Below are 15,777 nucleotides of genomic sequence, written 5' to 3' on the forward strand. Positions count from 1 at the left end.
AGTCTGTTATTATGTTGTCCTGTCTGCCTGTCCAGTCTGTTATTATTATACTGTCCTGTCTGCCTGTCCAGTCTGTTATTATTATGTTGTGCTGTCTGCCTGTCCATTCTGTTATTATGTAGTCCTGTCTGCCTGTCCAGTCTGTTATAATGTTGTCCTGTGTGCCTGTCTAGTCTGTTATTATTATGTTGTCCTGTCTGCCTATCCAGTCTGTTATTATTATACTGTCCTGTCTGCCTGTCCAGTCTCTTATTATTATACTTTCCTGTCTGCCTGTCCAGTCTGTTATTATTATGTTGTCCTGTCTGCCTGTCCAGTCTGTTATAATGTTGTCCTGTGTGCCTGTCTAGTCTGTTATTATTATGTTGTCCTGTCTGCCTATCCAGTCTGTTATTATTATACTGTCCTGTCTGCCTGTCCAGTCTGTTATTATTATACTGTCCTGTCTGCCTGTCCAGTCTGTTATTATTATGTTGTCCTGTCTGCCTGTCAAGTCTGTTATTATTATATTGTCCTGTCTGCCTGTCTAGTCTGTTATTATGTTGTCCTGTCTGCCTGTCCAGTCTGTTATTATTATACTGTCCTGTCTGCCTGTCCAGTCTGTTATTATGTTGTGCTGTCTGCCTGTCCAGTCTGTTATTATTATGTTGTGCTGTCTGCCTGTCCATTCTGTTATTATGTTGTCCTGTCTGCCTGTCCAGTCTGTTATTATTATACTGTCCTGTCTGCCTGTCCAGTATGTTATTATGTTGTCCTGTCTGCCTGTCCAGTCTGTTATTATGTTGTCCTGTCTGCCTGTCCAGTCTTATTATTATACTGTCCTGTCTGCCTGTCCAGTCTGATATTATGTTGTCCTGTCTGCCTGTCCAGTCTGTTATTATTATGTTGTCCTGTCTGCCTGTCCAGTCTGTTATTATTATGTTGTGCTGTCTGCCTGTCCAGTCTGTTATTATTATGTTGTGCTGTCTGCCTGTCCAGTCTGTTATTATGTTGTCCTGTCTGCCTGTCCAGTCTGTTATTATGTTGTCTGTCTGCCTGTCTAGTCTCAAATCAAATCAAATTTTATTTGTCACATACATATGGTTAGCAGATGTTAATGCGAGTGTAGCGAAATGCTTGTTATTATTATGTTGTCCTGTCTGCCTGTCCAGTCTGTTATTATTATGTTGTTCTGTCTGCCTGTCCAGTCTGCTATTATTATGTTGTCCTGTCTGCCTGTCCAGTCTGTTATTATTATGTTGTGCTGTCTGCCTGTCCAGTCTGTTATTATTATACTGTCCTGTCTGCCTGTCCAGTCTGTTATTATTATACTGTCCTGTCTGCCTGTCCAGTCTGTTATTATTATGTTGTCCTGTCTGCCTGTCTAGTCTGTTATTATGTTGTCCTGTCTGCCTGTCCAGTCTGTTATTATTATGTTGTGCTGTCTGCCTGTCCAGTCTGTTATTATGTTGTCCTGTCTGCCTGTCCAGTCTGTTATTATTATGTTGTCCTGTCTGCCTGTCTAGTCTGTTATTATGTTGTCCTGTCTGCCTGTCCAGTCTGTTATTATTATGTTGTGCTGTCTGCCTGTCCAGTCTGTTATTATGTTGTCCTGTCTGCCTGTCCAGTCTGTTATTATTATGTTGTCCTGTCTGCCTGTCCAGTCTGTTATTATTATGTTGTGCTGTCTGCCTGTCCAGTATGTTATTATGTTGTCCTGTCTGCCTGTCCAGTCTGTTATTATTATGTTGTGCTGTCTGCCTGTCCAGTCTGTTATTATTATGTTGTCCTGTCTGCCTGTCCAGTCTGTTATTATTATACTGTCCTGTCTGCCTGTCCAGTCTGTTATTATTATACTGTCCTGTCTGCCTGTCTAGTCTGTTATTATTATACTGTCCTGTCTACCTGTCTAGTCTGTTATTATTATACTGTCCTGTCTGCCTGTCTAGTCTGTTATAATGTTGTCCTGTGTGCCTGTCTAGTCTGTTATTATGTTGTCCTGTCTGCCTGTCCAGTCTGTTATTATTATACTGTCCTGTCTGCCTGTCCAGTCTGTTATTATTATGTTGTGCTGTCTGCCTGTCCATTCTGTTATTATGTAGTCCTGTCTCCCTGTCCAGTCTGTTATTATTATACTGTCCTGTCTGCCTGTCCAGTATGTTATTATGTTGTCCTGTCTGCCTGTCCAGTCTGTTATTATGTTGTCCTGTCTGCCTGTCCAGTCTGTTATTATTATACTGTCCTGTCTGCCTGTCCAGTCTGTTATTATGTTGTCCTGTCTGCCTGTCCAGTCTGGTATTATTATGTTGTCCTGTCTGCCTGTCCAGTCTGTTATTATTATGTTGTGCTGTCTGCCTGTCCAGTCTGTTATCATTATACTGTCCTGTCTGCCTGTCCAGTCTGTTATTATGTTGTCCTGTCTGCCTGTCCAGTCTGTTATTATTATGTTGTCCTGTCTGCCTGTCCAGTCTGTTATTATTATGTTGTGCTGTCTGCCTGTCCAGTCTGTTATTATGTTGTCCTGTCTGCCTGTCCAGTCTGTTATTATTATGTTGTGCTGTCTGCCTGTCCAGTCTGTTATTATGTTGTCCTGTCTGCCTGTCCAGTCTGTTATTATTATGTTGTGCTGTCTGCCTGTCCAGTCTGTTACTATGTTGTCTGTCTGCCTGTCTAGTCTCAAATCAAATCAAATTTTATTTGTCACATACACATGGTTAGCAGATGTTAATGCGAGTGTAGCGAAATGCTTGTTATTATTATGTTGTGCTGTCTGCCTGCCCAGTCTGCTATTATTATGTTGTCCTGTCTGCCTGTCCAGTCTGTTATTATTATGTTGTGCTGTCTGCCTGTCCAGTCTGTTATTATTATACTGTCCTGTGTGCCTGTCCAGTCTGTTATTATTATGTTGTCCTGTCTGCCTGTCCAGTCTGTTATTATTATGTTGTCCTGTCTGCCTGTCCAGTCTGTTATTATTATGTTGTCCTGTCTGCCTGTCTAGTCTGTTATTATGTTGTCCTGTCTGCCTGTCCAGTCTGTTATTATTATGTTGTCCTGTCTGCCTGTCTAGTCTGTTATTATGTTGTCCTGTCTGCCTGTCCAGTCTGTTATTATTATGTTGTCCTGTCTGCCTGTCTAGTCTGTTATTATGTTGTCCTGTCTGCCTGTCCAGTCTGTTATTATTATGTTGTGCTGTCTGCCTGTCCAGTCTGTTATTATGTTGTCCTGTCTGCCTGTCCAGTCTGTTATTATTATGTTGTCCTGTCTGCCTGTCTAGTCTGTTATTATGTTGTCCTGTCTGCCTGTCCAGTCTGTTATTATTATGTTGTGCTGTCTGCCTGTCCAGTCTGTTATTATGTTGTCCTGTCTGCCTGTCCAGTCTGTTATTATTATGTTGTGCTGTCTGCCTGTCCAGTCTGTTATTATGTTGTCCTGTCTGCCTGTCCAGTCTGTTATTATTATGTTGTGCTGTCTGCCTGTCCAGTCTGTTATTATTATGTTGTCCTGTCTGCCTGTCCAGTCTGTTATTATTATACTGTCCTGTCTGCCTGTCCAGTCTGTTATTATTATACTGTCCTGTCTACCTGTCTAGACTGTTATTATTATACTGTCCTGTCTGCCTGTCTAGTCTGTTATAATGTTGTCCTGTGTGCCTGTCCAGTCTGTTATTATGTTGTCCTGTCTGCCTGTCCAGTCTGTTATAATGTTGTCCTGTGTCCCTGTCCAGTCTGTTATTATGTTGTCCTGTCCAGTCTGTTATTATTATACTTTCCTGTCTGCCTGTCCAGTCTGTTATTATTATACTTTCCTGTCTGCCTGTCTAGTCTGTTATTATTATACTGTCCTGTATACCTGTCTAGACTGTTATTATTATACTGTCCTGTCTGCCTGTCTAGTCTGTTATAATGTTGTCCTGTCTGCCTGTCCAGTCTGTTATTATTATGTTGTCCTGTCTGCCTGTCCAGTCTGTTATTATGTTGTCCTGTCTGCCTGTCCAGTCTGTTATTATTATGTTGTCCTGTCTGCCTGTCCAGTCTGTTATTATTATGTTGTCCTGTCTGCCTGTCCAGTCTGTTATTATTATGTTGTGCTGTCTGCCTGTCCAGTCTCTTATTATTATGTTGTCCTGTCTGCCTGTCCAGTCTGTTATTATTATACTGTCCCGTCTGCCTGTCCAGTCTGTTATTATTATACTTTCCTGTCTGCCTGTCTAGTCTGTTATTATTATACTGTCCTGTCTACCTGTCTAGACTGTTATTATTATACTGTCCTGTCTGTCTGTCTAGTCTGTTATAATGTTGTCCTGTGTGCCTGTCCAGTCTGTTATTATGTTGTCCTGTCTGCCTGTCCAGTCTGTTATAATGTTGTCCTGTGTCCCTGTCCAGTCTGTTATTATGTTGTCCTGTCTGCCTGTCCAGTCTGTTATTATTATACTTTCCTGTCTGCCTGTCCAGTCTGTTATTATTATACTTTCCTGTCTGCCTGTCTAGTCTGTTATTATTATACTGTCCTGTCTACCTGTCTAGTCTGTTATTATTATACTGTCCTGTCTGCCTGTCTAGTCTGTTATAATGTTGTCCTGTGTGCCTGTCCAGTCTGTTATTATTATGTTGTCCTGTCTGCCTGTCCAGTCTGTTATTATTATGTTGTCCTGTCTGCCTGTCCAGTCTGTTATTATGTTGTCCTGTCTGCCTGTCCAGTCTGTTATTATTATGTTGTCCTGTCTGCCTGTCCAGTCTGTTATTATTATGTTGTCCTGTCTGCCTGTCCAGTCTGTTATTATGTTGTCCTGTCTGCCTGTCCAGTCTGTTATTATTATGTTGTGCTGCCTGCCTGTCCAGTCTGTTATTATTATGTTGTCCTGTCTGCCTGTCCAGTCTGTTATTATTATGTTGTGCTGTCTGCCTGTCCAGTCTGTTATTATTATGTTGTGCTGTCTGCCTGTCCAGTATGTTATTATTATGTTGTCCTGTCTGCCTGTCCAGTCTGTTATTATTATGTTGTGCTGTCTGCCTGTCCAGTCTGTTATTATTATGTTGTACTGTCTGCCTGTCCAGGGTGGGATTGGGAGGATTCATGAAGGGGACTGGGTAGCCTATTCGGAGCAGCTTCACTTGTGTATAAAATATGTTTTCAATGTAAACATTTTTTAATGGTATTTATGCCACCGCAACCACTCAATCCCCCGTAGACGACACGACCACTACCGTCGCCGACGCCACAGCCTACGACACTACTGGGACCAGTGCTCCTGGATCAGACCAGGACACTGCCTTCTCCTCCATGGTGCCAACCAGTGACTTCTTAGCAGGAGGTGAAACTTCTGCAACCACGGCTGTACCTGGTGTAGACACACAGGGTACTGAAGCAACTGATGCACTGGTTGTACCCAAGACACAGGTTCTTGTGAATGTGAGTAATACCTAACTAATGGGGAATGTCTACAATATATTTAGATGCTGTATCATTATGAAATTCTGAAAGACAGTTCAGGACAATGATGTATATGTATATTTATCTCACATAATATAATTTTAAAGTATGCATTACGGTGTCTGTAATATAATAAACGTGTCAAAAACAAATGTATTCATTTCTATAGCTTCCAAAATATTTTTTGACAATGGAGGGGGAGTGCCATAATGGAGGTGCGGTGGCTTCAAAACAGTGCACCCTGTCAGTCATCTAGTGTATACACTGAGTGAACAAAACATTAGGAACACCTGCTCTTTCCATGACATAGACTATCTAGGTGAAAACTATTATCCCTTATTGATGTCACTAGTTAACTTCAATCAGTGTAGATGAAGGGCTTAAAGAAGGATTTCCAAGCCTTGAGAAGGATTGTCTATGTGTGCCATTGAGGGTGAATGGGCAAGACAAATGATTTAAGTGCCTTTGAACAGGGTATGGTAGTAGGTTCTAGACACAGCGCTTTGAGTGTGTCAAGAACTGCAACACTGCTGTTTTTTTTTACGCTCAACAGTTTCCTGTGTGTGTCAAGAATGGTCCACCACCCAAAGGACATCCAGCCAACTTGACACAACTGTAGGACTGCAAATTAACTTCAAATTCATCATATCGTAACTCATTGTAGAGGGAATGTAACAGATTGTGATTGAATGGAGAGACAAACTTACAGAATCTGATGATGTCAACACTTGAGTTGAAAGCTTCATGCCGTCTCTGTCTCTGCAGCCCAATGTTGAGTGTGTGGACAAGGAGGCAGTGAAGGACAAGGATGCAGTCAAGGTGGAGCTTTCTTCAGAAACCAGCTGTGTGAGTAGCAACATGTTTTACTGTTGTCACGAACCGGCTCAAAGCCCGTAACAAAGGGAGACAACGTGGAGATAATGAGTAGCAAAATATGTATTTATTACCTAAAGCAACTAAGTATAATAGACAATGGTGTGTGTAATCAGTAATCAGTAGTGTAAGTGAGTGTTTTGCATGCATGAATGTGATAATGCAGGGTGATGAAAGGTGCCAAAGCAAACAAACAAACAAACAAACAAACGGCCACCAAGAACCACAACACAATCTACAGAGGGTGTCTGCATGGAGAGAGTCTCCTCCATGAATGGGGAAGTGGTGTATTTATCCTGGGAGACACCGGGCCCAGGTGTTTCCCATGTAGCTGACGACCCTCCCAACTCCGCCCACCAGCATCCTAATAAGGAAATAACAGAGAGAATACGGCAGACAGAGTGGGAGGGTCGTCACACTGTCATTATGAAATGTCTCCTTGTGGACGTTTCCCATGCCATATTAGCTTTTGTGCTCGACCACCCCACCTAGCTCTCGTCTATCATAAAACAGAACAATACAGTCTAAGCCGCATACAAGGGTATCTCTGGTACAGTTGCCCTCCCCCAGCCTCTACCACGGTGGGTATTGTACTACATTCTGTTTCCAACCACAGCCCTTACAGAGATATCAGCCTGTACCAGCCAACTGCCTGGGAGATGAACAGAGACAGACAGGAAGCCCCTTACCCTTCAGCCCTGGTGCCACGTTTCATATGCCTTGGCCCTTATCTGGCTCCCAGCGCCTTGGCCTGGGAGGAAGTCTCTGTCTCATTCCCACTTCATATGTTTAAGATGAATATGTTCCAAATAGCTTGTTGGAAATATGTGGCCTGATAAAGGCAGATCTGTTTTCAGACATTCTTTAGCTGTTCTAAATCATCCGTCCGTCTGTCGTCACAGAAGACAAACGGGGAGGAGGACAATGTTTCCTCCCTGGGCGTCTCTGTGTGCTCCAGGGGCCACGGTCAATGGAAGAATAGCAGGGTATGTAGAGAGGAACTGGTGTAGTGGAACCCTCAGTGTGAGATGGAATGAAACACCATGGTAGTGTTGACTGATGACATGATAATTCCATGAAGACATGTACCCATGTACAAAAACAAACACCTTATCAGAACAATAAGGGATTGACGTGTGGGTCTAGCCTGCTAATCCTAGCATGAATTCAACCAGAGAAATTGGCTTGGGGACCAGGTCTGAAACAAGTGAAAAAAGACAAGTGTTCACAGAGAGTGGGTGAGCTGCTGGGAAGCCTTGATAAGACAAGAGTAATGTCTATCTATCACCTTCTATCCATGGAGCCGTTCCCATGAACCGAGATCCACTCCAAAGTCGTGGAAAATCTCTCAATGAGAAAAGTCCTGGAATGTTCTCTAAAAAACATCCCTGTAAATTCCCATGAGAAACGTTGTCCCCTTTTCTGAGGTTTCAGTCAACACTATAAATGGCAGCAGCTAATAATAACATAATTACTATAAAGAACACATACACCAGTCTCACTCAAGGCCTTAGATGTCAATCACAAACGGCAATCTCGTAGAGCCATTTCTATCTAAATGAAAATAAATAGAAAAGCAGACATCGTGTTGTGGTTGCCAATAGTGAGACTGAGGTCATCCCTGAGAGAGGCCCACTGTGACAAAAATTAGAGGTCCTGAGCGTAGCTTAAATGAGTCACTGGTGGAGCAGGGAGAGAGAGAGGGGGAGAGAGAGAGGGGCTGGGGGAACAGGAGGCAGAGAGAGGAAGACGAGAAGGAGACTGGATACTAAACACGAATTAGCTTTGTACTGTAGGGTAGAGTAGTAGGGATGGGGAGCTGATGTGGGCTGTGCAGGGTTCCTTCCTTCCTACCCATAGGATAGCTCAGTGTTATGGGGAGACCAGGCTGTAGCTGTAGATGTGGAACTCCTGACTGAGGATGCTGTGTTTGCACATAGCGGCCTAAGGGGAAGAGAAGCGCTGTCTGGATCGCATTACACAGAGTGGGGAGGGAGAGTTCCCATCCCAAGGCCCTTGTGCAATGTGATGATATCATAGTTCAAGACCAAGGTGGTAGAGAGAGAGATGGGGTGTGTTCGCTGATTTCGTCGTTTTCCATCCGACGCTATGCATCTTCCATTACGCAAACACAATGGCATATGGCGTGGTGAACACACTGACTCACACACTCAGCTGGACAGATTCACACGCACACCCACATAACATTTAACACTGCAAGTCTACTGTGAAGTATCTGAGAGGCATTAGCTCTACAGAAGAAGGGAGAGAACGCTGAGAAAGAGAGCAGAGTGTATGTTTGTAGCCGGCTCAAACCATGACCGTCATTGTGTGTTTGGTGTGGTGAAGTTACGATGAGGATAGACATCCTCCCTGCGTAGGAGAACCACAACAGTCGGCGCAGTCTAGTCCCATTGGGTCACTGGAACAGGGCGTGCCAAAATACTCTGGGGACCTCTGGCTTTCTGTGAGAATAAACAGATCAGTGTCATCATCATGGTGATGTGGTTTTAACACATAAATCATTGTGTTTATAGTTGAGAATTGAGCATAACAATATATGATTGTTAAACTGACATGCTTTCCCATAGTTGGAGACCAAAAGAATCTTGGAGGATTCAGCCTGGTGCGCAGGGGACTGCAACCTTCAAGTGTTCCAGGAAGAGAACTCTAACACATATCTTTTGACACGCGCTGATGGTAGGTTTCCCTGTATTGCCTCATAACAATGATAACCATAACAATACGTTAGAGTAATGCGTTTCTTTGAACATTATAGTATTCTAATCTAGACAATCTGAATATTGTATGCGATATTTTTCTCACTCCCATTGGTCCCTCCTTACAGGTGGTGTCAAAGAATTGTCAGAGAGCCTGGTCAGTGAAGGCATCAAGGACCAGGTATGTCCACTTCAACACACTCATACTTATGGGAGCAGAAAACTAAGCCTTCTTTCTTCTTATTCCCGGTCACTTTTAACAACTATAGCTACTCATCCCCATAGCGATAAATGGGAGGGAAAATATATTGATTCACATGCTATCTTGTATGTACACAACTCTAAATGGACTGCGACACAGGTAGCATGATAGTTTTCTAAGAGGGAGATATGGACAATGTAGGGAACCAACCAGGCAGTGGAATGCTATGCAGGGCCCCACTTACAAATCACAATCTGGTTTAATAGAAATAACAAAGTGGCTTGGCATAAAGCCGGGTAGTGAACTAACCATGACTTGAACAGTCCCCAGGCACCAGAGTGAGGAATCCATAGCGATTCTATTATATTACTAGAGGGGCTATGTCATAAACCCTCAAAGTTCCATAATGGGGACAAAATGGCAGCCATCTTGGTCAGGGAGAAATCCAAAACCAGTGTAATTGGAATAAATGGCAGTACAGGCATAGGTGATGCATTTCCTGCTTTAACATATGCAGGAAAATAAAAGTAGGCACGTGATGCATTGGCAATTGTAATGGAATTATAGTCAAAATGGCTGATCTTTGGACCATCATAAGAAGGTTCATTCTCATTCTAGTATTCTAATTCCTAATTCTATAGAGCAATCTCCCATAGCTTCCCAGAGTCCCCTCCATAGATACAGCCAGTGTGGCATGGCTTAACCCCTAGTAAAGAAATCCTACAGGATTCCAATTTTAAATATCCAATAGAAAATCCAATCAGATTTTGTAACCAGTCCCATTGGACTCCTACAGGATTCTATCCTAGAGAATAAAATCCTATAGGATATGTTCCAAAATGTGATAGGGTTATCTATTGGATTTTTAAAATTGTAATCCTATATCAAGCATTCTCTCAACCAGCTTCATGAGGAACGATGTGAATGTGTGTGTGTGTGTGTGTGTGTGTGTGTGTGTGTGTGTGTGTGTGTGTGTGTGTGTGTGTGTGTGTGTGTGTGTGTGTGTGTGTGTGTGTGTGTGTGTGTGTGTGTGTGTGTGTGTGTGTGTGTGTGTGTGTGTGTGTGTGTTTGTGTGTGTGTAGCTGGGTGTGGTGGAGGCAGCTCTTCAGTGGGGAACACACACTCCCATTGTGCTGGTGCCCATGATCATTACTGGCCTGCTGCTGGCAGCTGCCATCATCGGATGCTACTATATGAAGAACTACCGTGGACACAACACCAAGGGCATGAGGCTGGTCAGTTCACCTTCTATCTCTGACTACACTGGCTGACCATTGTTTTGGTTGACTGTACCTCTAGGCCTCTAGGTGTATGTATTACTGTAGAGCTATTAGCATGTTTTCTAGATCTCATTTGTGTATGACTTTAGCTTGTAATTCATTGGTTGTATACTACTTTATCATACATTTTAGCACCACTGGTTAACCTTGAGCATAGGCCAACTGTGGCGTGGAGCAATGTAATGAGATGAGGAGTGTGTGTTTGGTGTGTGTGTCTGTGTACGTGTGTGCATGTATGCATACAACTGTTTCATCTCCTGGTCAAAAAGATACAGCTACTTTTCTCTAAGACCAGTCAGTAGCGATGTCACATGATAAAGACCCTCCACCGGGTATGTGCCTCAACAAAGACAGTGCTGCTAGTGGAGGAAAGACATCCATAATGTTTGTTTATAATTGACGAGCAGCCTGTTGATGTTGACTGTGTGTGTATGGTGTGTGTTTGTGTATGTGTGTGTGTGTGCAGGCTGAGGAGGCGTACCCAGTCGATGAGGAGAACCACGGAAACACCCTGGTGTCTGTTGCCCCTCTCAACCCCCTGAGATCCTGGAGAAGCCTGCTAACGGGGACTCCCAAGAGGCCGCCAAGACCTATCCCCCTCCCACCAACGGCCACTCCACCACCAAGACGGCAGACACAGAGCTTTGAAGACCCCCTAGAACACCTGGAAAAGAATGGATCAGATCCCACACCCCTCCTCCAACACCAACCCTTCCCCCCCAGAACATCCCCAAAGGCCCCATCCTACCACGGACATTAGGGACTAGAACTACCCCTCTTAACCCTCACATAAACACTCCTTCAGACTCTCTGTGTGCCCCACTTCGGCTACATGCCTCAACAATTAAAATGGAGGGACAACCCCATGGTAAAGTAACCATAAGACTACAATGAACAGGTGTTGATGATAATGTGAATGATGATGATGATGCCGAGGGCTGTGTCCCTGTCCCTGGGTTGCGGACGTCATACAGGGCTGGAGACTGGGCCAGGGTTAGTACTGGGTGGTGGGGAGGGAGGGTTTTGTGTTGTCAATCACCAGTGGCTCTAAGACTGCAGCTTGGGTCACATCAACCATGTAGTCATTTTCAATGCCCAGGAGGGGCCCTGCCTTCACATGTCATCAGGTGTAAAGCTTCCTGACATAAATCCTTTAACCATAAATTGAAGCACTGCATCACTACCACTCAAATTGGTCCTCAGTTGATCATAAAAAGGAGAAAATAACATAACACATTCTTGAATCTGTTTACAAACTTATCAGAGTGGAAGCTGAGCTAGTTTGGTTATGTTTGTGTTATTGTGTTCTGTGTGTGCGTGTGCGTGTAAGGAGTGTTGCTGTGCGTGTAAAAGCAGTGTGTTTGTGCTTGTTTTCTGTGTGTACAGGCGGATGTGTGTTGGCATGTGAGTGTGTGTGTCTGTGCAAGAATGTACATGTGTGTCACCCAAAAAAAATGTAGAATACAATTTATTAAAATAAGCAGACAAGGTGATTGCTTGGGGAGAAAGGTCCCTAGTAGTGACCTGGAGAGGGGTCTTCTTTTGGTGCTTAATCTCACTGTATCAATCTGTAGGAGACGAAGCAGGAAGGAATTCTCCCCTTCATTACTGCAAGTTCAACCCAGATAAGCCAATGGCCTGACAGAAGTTAGAAAAACTAGATCCACACAGTGTCACAATGGTGACTGCTGAAAACAATACCAGACTTATGTGTGTAAGGTCTGGGACACAGTGTTGTGTATATAAAGAGGTCAGGTGTGCCAATCCTTTTAAATAAGTCAGTATTATTCTCTTTTTAATACCTTTGTAACAGTATATAATTAGACACTTAATACATACAGTATTGTACGGAACAATGTTATATAATATGATGTTTCTGTTTTGTCTTGTGTTTTTGTGTTTTTTCACACTTGCTTTGTTCTAAGCCAAAGAAATCCTTTTCACCAGCTTGCCATGCGGAGATACTGTATACTGTAGAGGGAGGAGGAGTGAACATATGGAGAAACTACTTGCTGCTTTTTGTGACATCAAGGTAGTGTTTGGGTCTCTTTTAGTGTGTGTTATTCGTCTTGTTAGCCTAGTTGCCCAAATATATGTTGTTCAAAGCTTGGCAATACTACATTTTTGCAGAACGGCATTCTTAACAACCCAGCCCAATCTATTGTTAAAGTACACTGTATACACAGCAGGGTGACTTCTTGTTTACAAATATCTACAAGCTGAGAGTCGTTCCGCTGGGTATGATGAAGTCATATTGCTGACCTTTTAAATCAGGAACTAAGGGGAATGTCACAATTTCCATTATACATAACATTACAACACTATGTTATTTTTAATAAATTCAGCAAAACAGTGAGTACTGCTGGTTATCTAACTGGAAGAAATGGCCGTTTTAGAGAACATTTCAGCGCATAAGTGTTACCTTGCTTTCAGTTCTATTTTTAATTCATTTTCTGTATTTTTGTACATTCCCGAATGACTGTTTTAATTCTACTAGCATCCTAAAGTTCACGATAAGAATACATTTTGGAAAATAAAGTACTTAAAAAAAAAAAAAAATCATGACATTTTCATCTAATTTCACGTTCGTTGTCAAGGAAATGACCCGACCAAGGTGCAGTGAGGTAAGCGTACATTCTTTTATTTTAAATGTCGCCAACAAAACAATAAACAACCAAACGAAGCTCTGTAAGGCTATACATGCCACTAACAAAGACAACAATCCACAAATGAGAAAAGGAAAAAAGGCTGCCTAAGTATGATTCCCAATCAGAGACAACAATAGACAGCTGTCCCTGATTGAGTATCATACCCGGCCAAAAACAAAGAACCAGAAAGCATAGACTTTCCCACCCGAGTCACACCCTGACCAAACAAAAATAGAGAATAAAAGGATCTCTACGGTCAGGGCGTGACATTTCCTGTGTAAAGAAAAGTTGTAGCCCTCTCAATAACTTAATTAGATACCTCTCTCTTTACTTCACTCAGTCCTATCTGCTGTGTTGGAGGGAATATATACAGGCAAGGTTTTGGCAGGGGGAAATGTGTTAAAGCTCAACTGCACACACGCACACACACACACACACACACACACCATGGTATCCCATGCAGCCCATAAGGTCACACAGCTGGTTTGCATAAGCAGTAGTTATGACATCACTTCACACAGTTTTGTCTTTCAGTGTTTGGGTGGGGCAAAGAAAACATCCCTCACACAGCTGTCTCTCTGTGTTGATCAGTACTGATCATGTTTTGTGATATCCAGGTGTCAGGCAGGTTAAAATTTGATAGAGAAACGGACAAGGTTATAATTTGCACTCTCTTTATAGACAATTTGTTAGATGAGAGTGCAAGGTATTTCTCAGACAATCGTGAAATCTGCATGCCCAAGCTATATTCAGCCCTTATTTTTGGATATTTTTCTGTCACTTCATCTAGTAGACTGTTGGATAGCTGCCACCATCTCCGTATAATACAAGACACCAATGTGACCCCACAGCCCCATAAGAAAATATTAATCCAAGGCCGTTAATTAAATCTGCAATATTAATGTGCCCTCAGACAAAGAGCCACAATGTGTCCCAGAGGCTAGACTAGAGCGACGTCATGCCTGGGGTCAGTCTACAACAATTCTTACTTTAAACAGATACAGTTGAAGTCGGAAGAGTACATACACCTTAGACAAATACATTTAAACTCCGTTTTTCACAATTCCTGACAATTAATCCTGTCTTAGGTCAGTTAGGATCACCACTTTATTTTAAGAACGTGAAATGTCAGAACAATAGTTGAGAGAATTAATTATTTCAGCTTTTATTTCTTTCATCGCATTCCTAGTGGTCAGAAGTTTACATACACTCAATTAGTATTTGGTAGCATTGCCTTTAAATTGTTTCACTTGGGTCAAACGTTTCGGGTAGCCTTCCACAAGCTTCCCATAATAAGTTGGGTGAATTTTGGCCCATTCCTCCTGACAGAGCTGGTGTAACTGAGTCGGGTTTGAAGGCCTCCTTGGTTGCACACACTTTTTCAGTTGTCCATTGAAATAACATCAAATTGATCAGAAATACAGTGTAGACATTGTTAATGTTGTAAATGACTATTGTAGCTGGAAAGGGCAGATTTTTTTATGGAATATCTACATAAGGGTACAGAGGCCCATTATCAGCAACCATCACTCCTGTGTTCCAATGACACGTTGTGTTAGCTAATCCAAGTTTATAATTTTAAAAGGCTAATTGATCATTACAAAACCCTTTTGCAATTATGTTAGCACAGCTAAAAACTGTTGTCCTGATTAAAGAAGCAATAAATCTGGGCATCTTTAGACTAGTTGAATATCTGGAGCATCAGCATTTGTGGGTTCGATTACAAAATGGCCAGAAACAAATAACGTTCTTCTGAAATTTGTCAGTCTATTCTTGTTCTAAGAAATGAAGGCTATTCCATGCGAGAAATTGCCAAGAAACTGAAGATCTGGTACAACGCTGTGTACTACTCCCTTCACATAACAGCGCAAACTGGCTCTAACAATAATAGAATTGAGTGGCAGGCCCCGGTGCACAACTGAGCAAGAGGACAAGTACATTAGAGTGTCTAGTATGAGAAACAGACACATCACAAGTCCTCAACAGCTTCGTTAAATAGTAGTCTCAACATCAACAGTGAAGAGGCGACTCCTAGATGCTGGCCTTCTAGGCAGAGTTGCAAAGAAAAAGCCATATCTCAGACTGGCCAATAAAAATAAAAGATTAAGAACACAGACACTGGGCAGAGGAAGATTGGAAAAAAGTGTTATGGACAGACTAATCTAAGTTTGAGATGTTCGGATCACAAAGAAGAACCTTCGTGAGATGCATAAAAAATTGAAAGATGCTGGAGGAGTGCTTGATGCCATCTGTCAAGTATGGTGGAGGCAAGGTGATGGTCTGGGGGTGCTTTGGTGGTGGTAAATTGGGAGATTTGTACAGGGTTAAAGGGATCTTGAAGAAGGAAGGCTATCACTCCATTTTGCAACGCCATGCCATACCCTGTGGACGGCGCTTAATTGGAGCCAATTTCCTCCTACAACAGGACAATGACCCAAAGCACAGCTCCAAACTATGCAAGAACTATTTAGGGAAGAAGCAGTCAGCTGGTATTCTGTCTATAATGGAGTGGCCAGTCAACCTTATTGAGCTGTTGTGGGAGCAGCTGACCATATGGTACGTAAGAAGTGCCCATCAAGCCAATCCAACTTGTGGGAGGTGCTTCAGGAAGCATGGGGTGAATTATTATTTCAATTAATAATCAT

At 42.6% G+C, this 15,777-nt stretch overlaps 1 protein-coding gene across 1 annotated transcript in view; it reads left to right on the plus strand.

Annotated features, from left to right (window-relative positions):
• The window catches only part of LOC115132409 (uncharacterized), a 93,676-nt gene extending 81,321 nt beyond the window's left edge, over positions 1-12,355 (plus strand). Inside the window, exons 4-9 of the mRNA XM_065020831.1 lie at positions 5,168-5,388; positions 6,175-6,255; positions 8,874-8,982; positions 9,131-9,183; positions 10,287-10,439; positions 10,951-12,355. Of these exons, the coding sequence (XP_064876903.1) occupies positions 5,168-5,388; positions 6,175-6,255; positions 8,874-8,982; positions 9,131-9,183; positions 10,287-10,439; positions 10,951-11,244 (911 nt within the window). The 3' untranslated portion in view covers positions 11,245-12,355. The remainder of the gene's footprint in view (positions 1-5,167; positions 5,389-6,174; positions 6,256-8,873; positions 8,983-9,130; positions 9,184-10,286; positions 10,440-10,950) is intronic.
• Positions 12,356-15,777: the final 3,422 nt, after the last annotated feature.

This window comes from Oncorhynchus nerka, linkage group LG7 (assembly GCF_034236695.1).
Source record: "Oncorhynchus nerka isolate Pitt River linkage group LG7, Oner_Uvic_2.0, whole genome shotgun sequence".
NCBI lineage: Eukaryota > Metazoa > Chordata > Actinopteri > Salmoniformes > Salmonidae > Oncorhynchus > Oncorhynchus nerka.